The 12,856-nt window shown below is 38.5% G+C and overlaps 1 protein-coding gene across 1 annotated transcript in view; it reads left to right on the top strand.

Moving 5' to 3' along the window:
- Nucleotides 1–12,856, top strand: part of KCNH1 (potassium voltage-gated channel subfamily H member 1) — a 177,329-nt gene that overhangs the window by 37,987 nt on the left and 126,486 nt on the right. Inside the window, exon 7 of the mRNA XM_039569735.1 lies at nucleotides 11,710–12,139. Coding sequence (XP_039425669.1) covers nucleotides 11,710–12,139 — 430 coding nt within the window. The remainder of the gene's footprint in view (nucleotides 1–11,709; nucleotides 12,140–12,856) is intronic.

Here is a 12,856-nt window from a genome sequence, read left to right on the forward strand (position 1 = left end):
CGTAAACCCAGAAAACTAGTATTTTGTAGCTTCTTGTTCTTTTGGATCAGTCTGCCAAGGAAATGCTCCTAAGGTAAATACATTAAAGTTCCATGCCTAAATAGTTCAGAGAGCTAATGATTTTTTAGTAAAATCTTAAAGAGGATTCCAGCAGTCTGCTTTCTGGTTACACATTATAAAATCATCAACTAACTACATGTCTGAGTTTATCTGTGACACATGCTAGAGCTGTAAGATCCAGAATCACAGAATCACAGGCTGGCTGGGCTTGGAGGGGATCTCTGGAGGTCATCTAGTCCAACCCAGCTGCTAAAGCAGATTCACCCAGAGCCAATGGCACAGGTAGGTTTGAGTATCTCCAGAGAAGGAGAGGGATTTGCATACCTACCTCATCAGTATTTAAATTTTAGCCTGTAAAATTTAAATGTTATGACTTCCTTTAAAATATGCCCATGTTACAAAGGACAGCCTAGCTATCAAAAGAAAACTATGCCAAGTGGAACATAGGCAAAACCAAACCCCATTACTTTTTAAAAATTACACTATTTTTTAATAAAATTTAAAGTGGTTCTCTCAATGACTTGGGGACAAGTCATTAGGTAGGCAAACTATTAAATGCAGTGAAAAAAATGAGATGATATTTGATATTTAATTCCCTAGAGAAGTTTTCATTTTATATCAAGCTACAGACTGAAATAACACAAATTAGATCAAGCAAAAAAGCCTTGTGAGACCTGTCCTTAAATATTTGTTTGTCATATGAAAGACCCAGACTGCAGATTATTCTGCAGGGCTTTCACATATTACTTTGCCATGACACTGATAGACCAATGGAATGACTAGCCATATGTCAGTTTCTGACATTTAGATGAAAGGGTAAAAATAATAAATAAAATTTAAAAATTAACGAAGCAAGAGACAAAAAAACCCCCAAAACACAGGAAGGAAGATTTTCCTGCCCATGGCAGATAGAGGCAAGCTGGGGAAGATTTTGCTGAAGGAACACTTTTTAACTTTAGACTAGTGATGTGACCTACAGAACATCCCCGAGGAAAATGTCTGTATCAGTGGCTGTGACAGCCCTCATACTGAGCACAGATGATTTTGGACTCATGGTAGCAATTCTGCAGAGAAATTCTTGTGTGAGTTTGAATTTCTCCAGGTTCTCCATCTCAGTGTTGCCTTGTAGCAATGAGAAGCTGATTGGTACTTCAATTTTCCCATGGCTCTTCAACAGTCTCCTTAATCAGTATAACAGTGTTAGTTTTAGTTATTCTACTATTGTGCCCAAGGAAAAAAAAGAAATCGAGATTTCTGTCCTTTCAAGACTGTTCATCCCCATTTCCCATAGTGGGTTCTGACATTTGGCTGGTATAAATCATTGTAGAATCATTAGAGCAGGGTTTCCACTGGTGTAAATTGCCATGCTTCTATTAAGGGCTCATGGCTGGTTTTCATGGGACCTGAGGGGTTTTGCCAGCAATGCCAGCAGAATAACACAGTGCATATCAGGAGAGGGTTTGGGGCAGTATATGCTGATCACTGTTTCAAGAACTGCCTGTAGAGGGAAAGATAACCTTTTATTAAAGAAGAAAAAAAATAAAAGCCACATTCAGGGAATCTTGAAAGTAGAAATCTTTGCTTTGTATCTTTTTTTTTCTGTTGTGTAGAGCATTCCCTTGTGGGTCAACTCCCTTCCTTTCTTGCTAGTTTAAATTTTACCTCTCTCTTGCCCTGGATTATACACTATAGAACTTCACAGCTGGATTCAGTCAGGTGCAAGGCTGCCCTGCTAACATGCAAGTAACCAAACCGAACTGTTATCTGTGTGTCACTTTAATTTTGCTAGAGGGAATTCCCTTGGAGCCATGGCACAGGAGTCAGTCAGTGGCCATGGCTGCTGCAGGGAGGGTTTTTTTGGTTTGGTTTTTTGTGGTTTTTTTTTTTTTTTTTTTTTTTTTAAGTCCTAATGTGAATTTTCTTTAAAAAATTGCCAGAGATTAAATGATACCCAGTGTCAACAGCCGTGATAAAATGAGATGAAGAATATGAATTGCTGTTTTCCTGGTCTGATGTTTTCCATACATGATTTTAAACAGGAGGGAATAGAATCCTGGTTTTGTTGCAGTCCCCATAATGAAGGAAGACTGGGCCAGGTGGAAGCTTGCTTATTTTGCTGTCTGCTGTCATTCTCTGTTAAAAAAAAAAGCCACTGAAGACGCTGAGGATGTCATGGAAGAACTAACTTGACAAGTCAATTTGTTTTAAGAATGCTGTAATTACCATAATGGTAATTGATTTGCAAGGGACACAGGACCTGCAGCACTGAAGAAGTAAAAAACTGTATAATAGGGTATTGAGGGGTTGTTTTGCTCTGGGCAGTTTTGTGACTGGCCCATCACTTAGCTCTAGATTAATAGTGAAACCATTTTTGTCATCCTTAAAATGATCCACTAATTGTAATAGGTGAAACTAGAGTTGATCAATATTTTTGGCAAGCAGATACTCAATTGAAAAAATTCTGGTATTGGGTTTTTTTTCTATTTTGAAGTAACTTTTTTTGTTTTGCAATTTACTTCACTATTCCATTATAAGATATAATAGAAAATATTTTCTTGAAACAAAATTGAGTGTGACTTCTGTGGTTTTTAGACAATTTCAAAATTCTTTGGGTTTGTTGCAGTTTGGAACATTAGTATATTTTCAATTCACATTTTTCAATATAATTGAAATTCCAGTTTCCTCTCCACATGGTTGAGAATATTTTTGTCCACAAAAATAATTTGAATTCATTAACTATTAATCAATACAACTATTAATAACTACAATTAATTCAAGAGGCACTCAAGTATGAATAGCCACTTTCTACAGATGGAAGAGGAAAGAAAAAACATTAATGTCTTTGTTCAAGGCCATATAATTAAATAAGAGACTGATCTCAAGTGCTGTGCTCAAAGAGACAGTACAGCATTTCATATTCAGACATGAGCAGGATTCAACAAATGAAGAAATGAATAGCTGTAGAGAAATTTCTGTTGTTACCCAAATGAAAGTAAAGTTATGGATGTTTCTCCTGGCTTTTATATATTGGAAGCAAATTATACAGTTAAATACTAATTATTTTCTTGACCTGCCACGGAATTTCAACAGAAGAAAATATACCACTGACTGATGAATCAACTTAATGTTAGGCTCGAGCTTTCTATTGTTAAGAGAATACATCATCCTGTAATTTAGTCTGAGTAAGAAAAGAAAACGGTCTAAAATTTAAACAGCCCTTAAAACATGTGGTGTTAGTCTCTTTCAAATTCAAGTGATCAAAATAGCATTTGTCAGTAATTCCTTACAGTAATTAGTATTATTCCTCACTTAAGGAAATACCACCTACTTTGGGGGATAATGTTATCTTTTTGTGTTCAGACATCAGTCAGTAAATTTAACAAAAACCAGGCTTAAAGAAAATTCCACAATTTTTGCCAAGAACAGTGCAATTTAAGACTTTGAATTCCAAAGCATATTTTTGCAGTGTCATCTTGAGCAATTTTATACTGTGGTTTTCATCCATAATGCCATAAGATATAATTTATATTGGAAAAAATTTGACTTATTGCATGTGATGCTGTTGTGAAATCTCATCGTAGGGGTGGAATCCAGTCATGTCACCACCATATAAATCTCTGAAATAGGGAGTTTGTAGTAGTAATTGCTATATGTGTTTGAGCAGAATGCTGTGATCAATTGTTGGCTGATGCCAAATTGAGAACCATATATCACTCTATTAGTTGAAGTAGAATAGAAATAAATGCATAGTAAAAGATCATCAGGAAAGATGTATTCAATATAAATGATCTAGTGCTCACTTAAGTGAATGGATAGGAGAGAAGCGAGTGTGCAGGCAAAGAAGATGTACAGCTTTGAAAGGCCAAAATTTATGATGATAAAAAAAGTTCCAGAAAAAAATACAATGCAGAAATAATAGAAGTAAATTAAGATAATTAGTGCTAAGTGAGTGTGGCGTAGCTGGAAAGTAAACAGTGAGTCGAGAGAGGAAAAAATGAATGTGTTGCTGGTCAAATTGTTGGCAACTCTCTGAGGCAGTATTTTTGCAATAGATTAATTTAAACCTTGTTAGTGGAATAATCTCTCATGCTAATACAAATCAGCTATCTAGGAATGACTGAAGTAGCTACACTGGAAAGCATGCAACTTCCCCTTTCTTTTGCCATTGCATGCAATGAGGGGCAAGGGAATAAATTATCATATTTACAGTTTTATGGAATAAACTGGGACCCATGAAGAAAGATCTTGGGTTAGATGAATTTTGCAAACTGGAAAATATAATTTTTAAAAGAATTTTAAAACTGTAAACAGCTGAGTAATATGAAATCTATTTGAAACACTAGTTCACCACTCTTACTAGAATCTGTCCAATGAGGCAGTGCTGTATTTTGCATGTGAGTCTATTGCTAAATCTAGTAATGAATGAATAATTTTCTATGGCTAATTGCAATTTTAAAGTAGTCATAACCTACTTTTTATGTAATGTCTTTAACAAAAAACCCCAGCTGTGTATCACGGAGTGTGATCCAGGCAGAGAGGAAATGTTGGCAAATTGTGGTTCTTGGATGAGATGAAAGTAGATGAGGAGGGATTAGTGAGACCCTGTGGACTGGGTGACATCTACTGGGGCTTCTGGGGAAGGATCAAGCAGTTGGGTTGTTGTCCCTGAGTGGGGCAGGGGGAGGGCTGGAACAGGCGCCTTGGATTGGGGGTGTGATGATGAAGGAGGTCTGCTTGGTTGGGTGTCCCTGTGTAAGAAGCCCCTGAGAAACAGGACAAAGCCCATGGGAGGTGTGTGCTGAGGGCTGTAACCTGCCAGAAACCCTCGGAGCATGGCTAGGAAGGTTCTTGGTATGGCTCGTAGGTGGTATTTGGAGCTTCAAAAGGAGCTTGGGGACCTTGAACTGTGGAAGAAGGGGTGTGCAATGGAAAGGAAAAGCAGTGGTGGAGGAGGAGGGCTGCTTGTCTGACTTCTGTCAGTGCCTCTGTTCTGCAGCATGGCCCCAGGAGGCTCTGCCAGGCAGGAATTATTCCTTAGCAGACAGGTAGGTGGAAGGAGTATTTTGGGGAAATGCAAATGGTGTACAGCAGATTCCTGGGGTAAAGTGCACAGCAGGATGTAAACCAGGTAGGGAAAAGAAGCACTTGCTGTTCCGAGTCTCCTGGGGATTCGAGTGAGGCTGTCTCTCTTCTCTGTCTGCTTTGTGCCACATCTCCTCACCCTCGATTTTTTTTCCAATCAAATATGAGTTTTTCTATCTTCCTTCCTTAAAAACCCAACCTCCATGCTACCCATCACATGCCTTTTTTATGCTGCCCTATGAAGGGGCAGGCTGTCTTTTCCCCCTAAATCCTCAGTTTTCCAAGTTGTGTTGATGCTGTATATAGGCACTGCAGAGCTCTTATGCCTTGGAAGACATTCAGGGTTAAATTCTCTCCTCTGCTTCAGGTGCTGACTTTTATTTTAATTCTGCTACCTTCCTTGGTCTTGCCCAGGCTCATACACCTTGGTGGTTCAGAGACTCTCTGCTCTTCTGCTGATGGATAGCCCCTCCCAAAGGAGAATTCCAGATTAGGATGTGTTGCCATGTCCCTGCCTGGTGTAGCCCCACTCTGTAGGTTCTACTGAGGCTTTATGATGCCAATTGACTCCTCTTCTTCTGCACTCCGAATGTTCAGATTAGTCTTTCTGCTAAGTCACAGATAAGTAAGGGTGTTACTGGATTTCAGAGCTACTTCTTCATAGCTTTGAAAGGCCTGACATGATTTATCATTCTGTTAAAGAGAGAATAGTAGTCTACATAAGCTATTCAATCTGTATCAGGCTAAATGAATTAAAACGCTGAATTACATTTTCAGTGATAATGTATGGTGATAGCCTTTGTCCAAGAAGGAGAGCTAACTGAATATATTAGATTCTGAATTACTTCAAAAAGCTGCTGTTAGAGGGAGACTTACACTGCGTATAAAGGGAAGCATGTTCCAGACACAGGGATCAGTTACTCTCCTCTTTTCCCCCCATTCAGCATACTTGTATCGATCTGAGGCAGAGAGTCAGATGAGATGACAAAGGGTATTTTTTTGAGTAGCTAAGTGGTTGCTCTGTAGTCTATTTCATATTAGGGATGGGATTAGAATTGGAAAGATGGAGAGGTATTATTAGATGCCAGTAACAATAAATCCTTTTTGGGTGTTTTGCCTCTTTGAGATTAGTAAAAGCTTCTGGAACTGACTGTTGCTTTGAATCAGAAGCATTGGGAAGCAGATTGTTGTCTATTGGGGTTAATTTTTTATTTGCTACTGCAGAAAGTGGGATTTCTTTAGGTCACTTATGTGTTGTCTTTGTTCTTGTTCTTTCTCTCAAAGTAAAAAGAAAACAGAGTTTGTTTGTTTCCTGGTTTTGTTGTTTTTCTTAGTGTGCATGTATGCATGTAAGACAAGCGTGGACATAGTTTTACAAATGAAAAATCAGCCTTCCCATCTCTTCCCACACCCTGTGCTCTTATACATGAATTACTGCTGTTTCTCCCCAAATTCTAACCAAGCTCACAGATGTCTGACTAAAATAAGCTTTAAGAGTCTGGAGATGTTTTCTTCAGTGCTGAAAACCACAGCAGTATCCAGAGGGCTTAGATATTGATTTTGACCTGTGCACATAACGTTATCTCATCTCTTGGTTGCTAAATATGGCAATGTGTAGGAAAGGTCGTGTTCTCAGACCTAATTAAGAAAATCAGAGGAGACAAGTGACGGAAATGTGTAGTCCTAATGATGACCTGACAGGGCTGCCAGGTTACTTCAGATAGGCAGAGCCAGGCTGTGGCATGGCAGGCTTCAAATAAAGTGTCAAGAAAGAAGGCAGTGCTTTCTATAGCTCTCACCTCACAGTAGTGATAAACTTGGTTCATTGCCTCTCCTTTTGGAATAAATAATTTTTTTTTTGTCTGTTTCATTCTCCTTCTTTTAATGGTTAGCTTTTAGTTTCCTGCATCTCCCTTTAATTGAGATGAAGCCTGAACTTTAGCAGTTCCATATGAGAGAAAAGTGCTGGAAAACTTAGGAAAGATTTGTGCCAATACGGAATATTTCTCTTTTTAAAAATAGATAGTAAGTAGGAAGTAAATTATCCTTCCTTTGAGCCTAGAAAAAAAATCTTAATGCTTGGGTTAAGTGCATTTTCTTTCTGTACATGTAAAAAGTGAATAATGGCCAAAAAAGTGAATACTGTCATGTAGATTGAATCTATTACTAAAGTACTTGTGCTACTGCAGCTGTAGGAGGTGGGGTGAATGTAGCATTTTAGTTATTTTCTGAAGTTGTTCATCCTACACCTTGTTTGGAATGGAAATTTAATTATTTCTCACTTTTTGGGGGGGAGGGGGGCAGGTGGGGTGGTCTCAGTTACTTTTTATGGCTGTTCTGTAAACAATTTTTATTTTGATTTTTTTCTAGGTGGACTTTTATTAGCCAATGAATTGAGTTGAATTTCATTTTGCATGGCAAATGAACAGCAGCAACTGTTTTTATCTGTACAGCATCTCTCACTGTCGTGTCCACTGTTACTGTTCTTGGGGACCACAATGACATAAGTAACAACAGTGGCTCTGCTTACAGCCCTTGTGTCTTCAAAAAGACTTCACAGTGTCTCTGTCTCTTTTTCTGGGTGTGGAAGTAATAATACAAATCTTATGTTGTCTGATTGAGAGGTAGAGCCAAACATGGATGTCCTGGATCTTATGTTTGGAAAGAAGGCTACTTAAAGGGCTGAGTTACCAGGGGTGCACTCACAGTAGATTAGATCTTGCAGAAAACAAGGAAATACAGAAGAAACCCCTGTAAATGTGCACAGTATGTAGTGAGTAGGTCTAATTAATGACAAATTATACATGGAAATTTACTTTTGGCAGTATTTCATGGACAAACTTATGAAGCATTCTCTTTGAATATAAAATAAGGGTACTGCTTTCCCCTAGGACTGAGGCTGGTCTGTTTTTCTGCTGTTTGGGGTACAGTTCTACTCTGCAAAGAATGTGTAGAAGGAGGGGGAGGGGGAGTGGCTGTGTTTGTGATTTTAAGGGCTTTTGACATTCAAGTCTGCTCAGTCAGTGGCTATGGAGTTATTTCTTCAGTGTCTCAGTGCCTTGAGCTTGCCCTTTAGTTTGGAGGGAATTGACTACACTTCCTTTTTTATGCAGCAGCCATCACTGGCAATGACAGTAAACCTGCCAACCTATGAAATATTTATCAGCATCTATATACAGGTATCAGCAGTAGAATTTTTTTAGTCTCATTCAGTTGCTTCAAACCATTTGAAAACAAGTATGTGTGAAATTCAGCATTTTCCGACATACTTGGCCAAGTGCTGCATATTGAAGTAAGTGCTGCACCCAAGTTCTCTCTGTAACAAAATACAGTAAAAATGTACTATGTGTCTATTCTGGTCATATAACAGGTTTTTTGGTTTTTTTTTTTTTTGCATAGCCTCAAGGGATGTTTTCTGTTGGATAGAGTACCAATAGCTGCACCTGTGTTGGGGTAAATCAGACACAGGTAGAACTCCATGGAATATTACTTAGCCTTGTCCTTTGCCTGGCTGCCACACAGACATTGCTTATGGTGATCCTTTAGAGCAGAGCCTTTGGGGTGCCTGCTTGGGACCTGCAGTGCCATTTCTAGCTCATTATAAACTGAGGTTTTTCTATTTCGTTTGGGCAGAGCAAGCTCTGGATGTCTCTTCATCTGCCTCTCCAAACTGGCAGGAGTAGCAGACCAAGAGGGTGGGATGCACATCAAGAAAAGTAAATTGAGTTCAGGCCCCTTTGCGTGACATTGTGGAGCCATCTGTATGATAAAAGCATACAAATAATCTGCGCTGATAAGAGCATTAAAATGGACAATAATCTAAAAGTACAGTTCTATTTCAGAAAGTGGTAATCTAAAATTGTCAATTTTTCAATCCAGCAGATCTATTAAAATATAACTTGCTAAATCTAGTGCCAAAAAGTACTGATTTAAAGTATTGCAGGACTACCTGGGTTTTTTCCCCTACTTTATCATCTATTAAACAGTCTATTAAGTTTCGGTTGTTTATAATAATTTGAAATTCTGTCACTTAGAAATTTTTAAGAGTTATATGAATAATCATTTCCCTGGGGAGTTCTTGCTCTTGATATTGATCCATTTAAAATAGAAAAATCCTTTCCTCTGAGAAAATCAAAGAGCGAACACTGTTAAAGCTGAAATAAAAATAAATTGGTTTTTTTTAATAGAGCTTTTTCTGAACTTTTAGAATCTCATTGGCAATGCGGTCAGGTGAGTATTAGGAGTAATTTGAATATTAAATGTATCCTTCCAATGCAACCAAATCAAGTATATATTTTCTGTAAATATTCAAGTTCTTTTAGTCCAAAAAGCCTAATTCTCTCTATCTCTGATCAGAATTTGGTAGAATCACTTTCTCCCAAATGAAGCAGTTCAATCACATTTTAATTTTTTTAATACAATTTCTTTTAGTGAATTTCACTAGGGAAATTAGGATAAGAGTACTTTTGAAAAAAGTGTTTTGCCTTAGACTTTTAAAATCTGATTTCGTGTATTTTAATTCATGTTCCCATTTTTCATATCCAATTACTTGAACTCCTCTTCTGTGATTCTTTTCTTTCCCAAGGTATTTCTAATCCTTGACTCTTTTATTATTTTTAATTTTTAATTAAGAATTAACCAAATTCTAAGGTGATAATGGTCCTTCCTAAACCATTATTTTTTTGGGGATTGGTAGGACTCTCACTGACAAACAGCATTTGTTTGGGTTTTTTTTAATCGCAGGGATATGTTGAATTTGTAAGAACAGGTTTTGCACCACTGCTTTTGAACTAAATTAAAACTGCTCTCTGGGATGTTGGGGTGGAGACTTTGAAGAATTGTGTGATTAAAAGGCCTGGTTTTGAGACTGAAGCTAAAAGCGCACCATTGCTGGAGACCTCTCAAAATATAAAGCATTAGTGTTTCACTGCTAACGTTTGTAAAGAGAAAAGGGAGAGATGGGCATTGGTCCTGAGGGAAAAGGCCAGAAGGCTGTGTTGTAATGTCAGAATGTTTAGAATGCAGAGACTAAATGTGCTTGTCACTCCAGGACTTGCATACCCAATTCTAAAATGTGCTTATAATCTTTTGCATTTTCCCCTTTGCTTTTCCTCTCCATACTGAGTGTTCAGAAATACCTGCTTCCCCTCCCCTGGAAATTAAGGCCTTTTGTGTCGTATTCTCAGAACTGGCATTGAGGCTTTTGCTCCAGTGTTTACAAAACAAAGCTGGGCATGGAATGAATGGGAAATGGAAATTAACTTACTTTGTGTAGGAATTTTTGCATCAGTAACTTGAAAAGCTTGGCGTAGATATTCATGAAAAAAATAGTTCACTTGCTCTCTTCTAGATCTCTGCAAATATCTCTGATTTAAAGGAAGGCTGCTTCTTTATTTTTTTCTTTTTACTCCCTGCCCCTTGGTTGCATTAGATCTTGTCCAGATACTTAATAGAAATTGATAGTGTGTTCCCAGGTAACAAATTACATCTGTCTCTGAAAATGAGTCAATGTAATCATGATGAATTCATGAAATAAAGGGAAAATATATTGCTGCAGTCCTGGGGAACATGAGTCAATATACTTTATGTAATTATTTAATAAAACATCTTTTCTAGTGCATTGAAGCAGCCTGAGATACTGAGGAAGTTGTGTTTATGCAGGAATAAACAAACTTCCAGTAAAAGCTGGTGACCAGAAGTACGCAATTATGCATTTCCAGAAATACTCATTAAACCAGTCTGCTTAAATTTTAATCAGACTTCTATGTATGAAACGGTCTTGGTAAGAGAAAGGAGAAAAAACAAAAGGAAGGATTTTTATGATAGGCTATTCAGATCTTCTCATGTGCCAAATGCATTTGAGTTTTTAAATTTGACTTCTTGTGCTAATCTGTATCAAAGTTAACAATACAAAATCCTCCATGCTGGCCTAGTTCTCTTTCATGGGAGCCATATTATTTTCAGCACAGAAATACTGCATTGATACCAAAGCTGTCATAAAAAGGATATAGATTAGTGAGATATTTGAAATATTTAAGCTTTGTGTAGTCCATATGAGAAATATCAGAGGACTGATTATCAGTGCATGAATTCTTATAGGAAAGTGAAGTCATGGGAAATGCATTGTAGGAAATAGGAAAACTACAAATTGCCAGGTACTTCCAGTATTTTTTGGCCTTCTTTATTTATCTTCCTGATATGTCTGAGCTAAATATTGCAATCTGTGTTATATCTGAGACATTATATCTGATGTGTTGCATAGGAGTTCACAGCTGGATGTGCAATAGACAGCCTGTTGTTTGAAGTTTTTACAAAGGTATTGGTAAACCTCTTCAAATAATCTGAGAAGGGAGTTCAGAGAGCAACTCACAAAATGGTAGTGGATGAAGGCAGGAGTGCATATATTCATGCCTGGACAGGGTCACTAAGCTTTCTGTGTTCCACAGTCTCTCTGTTAACTGGTGGCTCTCTGTTTTTTATGGATCAGCTTGTTCTTTGGAAACCACAGTCATGAATACTGTTGCTTCCACATGAAATTCTAATGGTCACCGTGCTTTATCCTTCCAGGGCATCAGCAGCCTCTTCAGTTCCCTCAAAGTGGTCAGGCTCCTCCGGCTGGGTCGCGTGGCTCGGAAGCTGGACCACTACATTGAGTACGGGGCAGCCGTGCTGGTGCTGCTGGTGTGCGTGTTCGGCCTGGCAGCGCACTGGCTGGCCTGCATCTGGTACAGCATCGGCGACTACGAGGTCATCGACGAGGACACCAACACCATCCGCACAGAGAGCTGGCTCTACCAGCTGGGAGAGTCCATAGGGACTCCCTACCGCTTCAACACCTCAGGCTTTGGGAAGTGGGAGGGCGGGCCAAGCAAAGATTCCGTCTACATCTCCTCGCTGTATTTTACAATGACCAGCCTCACCAGCGTCGGGTTTGGGAACATCGCTCCGACGACAGATGGGGAGAAGATCTTTGCTGTGGCTATGATGATGATTGGCTGTAAGTATTAGATTCTGTCTTTCTCATTCACAACACCAAATAGCGGCATATCATGAATGCTGAGTTCATGAGAACATCTGGAATCCTGTTAAATATGATGCAGCTAAAAATATTTTTGGTGGCAATATAAGTATTACACACTACTGGTAAGGTTTAAATCACAAATAGGAGTATTGCTGTGACTAGCAAAAATTCAGTCATTTTGGAAGGAATATTCTGTCCATATCCTCTCAATATTCTCATGTAAGTAAACCATAAAATGCTTACAGCCTAAACTGTTAAGAATTAATGCACCAACCTTTTTGCCTTCATTTAGTATGTGGCAAGCTTTGCATGTCTGAGAGCTGTATACATTTGATAAGTGGGTCAGAGTGTGGGAGGAGGTCTGGGAGCATCATCTAAGGGAGAGAGAACTGGGACTCTTTAGAAACCACAAGCTCTGCCATGGGCTGAGCATACAGATGTATCCTAAAGCAAGGGGGATGATGCTTTCCTTGGGCACCTCTGGCTCACACATCCTTGTTAGAATGGATACATATTGCCAAGCTGTCCAGCTTTTGGCCATATTGTCATTTCCATGCAGTATCTGTGTTCAAAGTGCCTTGAGAGCTACTTGGAGTTAAGAACCATATGGTGGTCACTGTTAAACTAGGTCATGGTTTTCTAGATAAGGGTGGAATTTGAACCAAAATAAGGGGAAAAAAAATCTACTTTGTC

The sequence above is a fragment of the Corvus cornix genome, chromosome 3, assembly GCF_000738735.6.
Source record: "Corvus cornix cornix isolate S_Up_H32 chromosome 3, ASM73873v5, whole genome shotgun sequence".
NCBI lineage: Eukaryota > Metazoa > Chordata > Aves > Passeriformes > Corvidae > Corvus > Corvus cornix.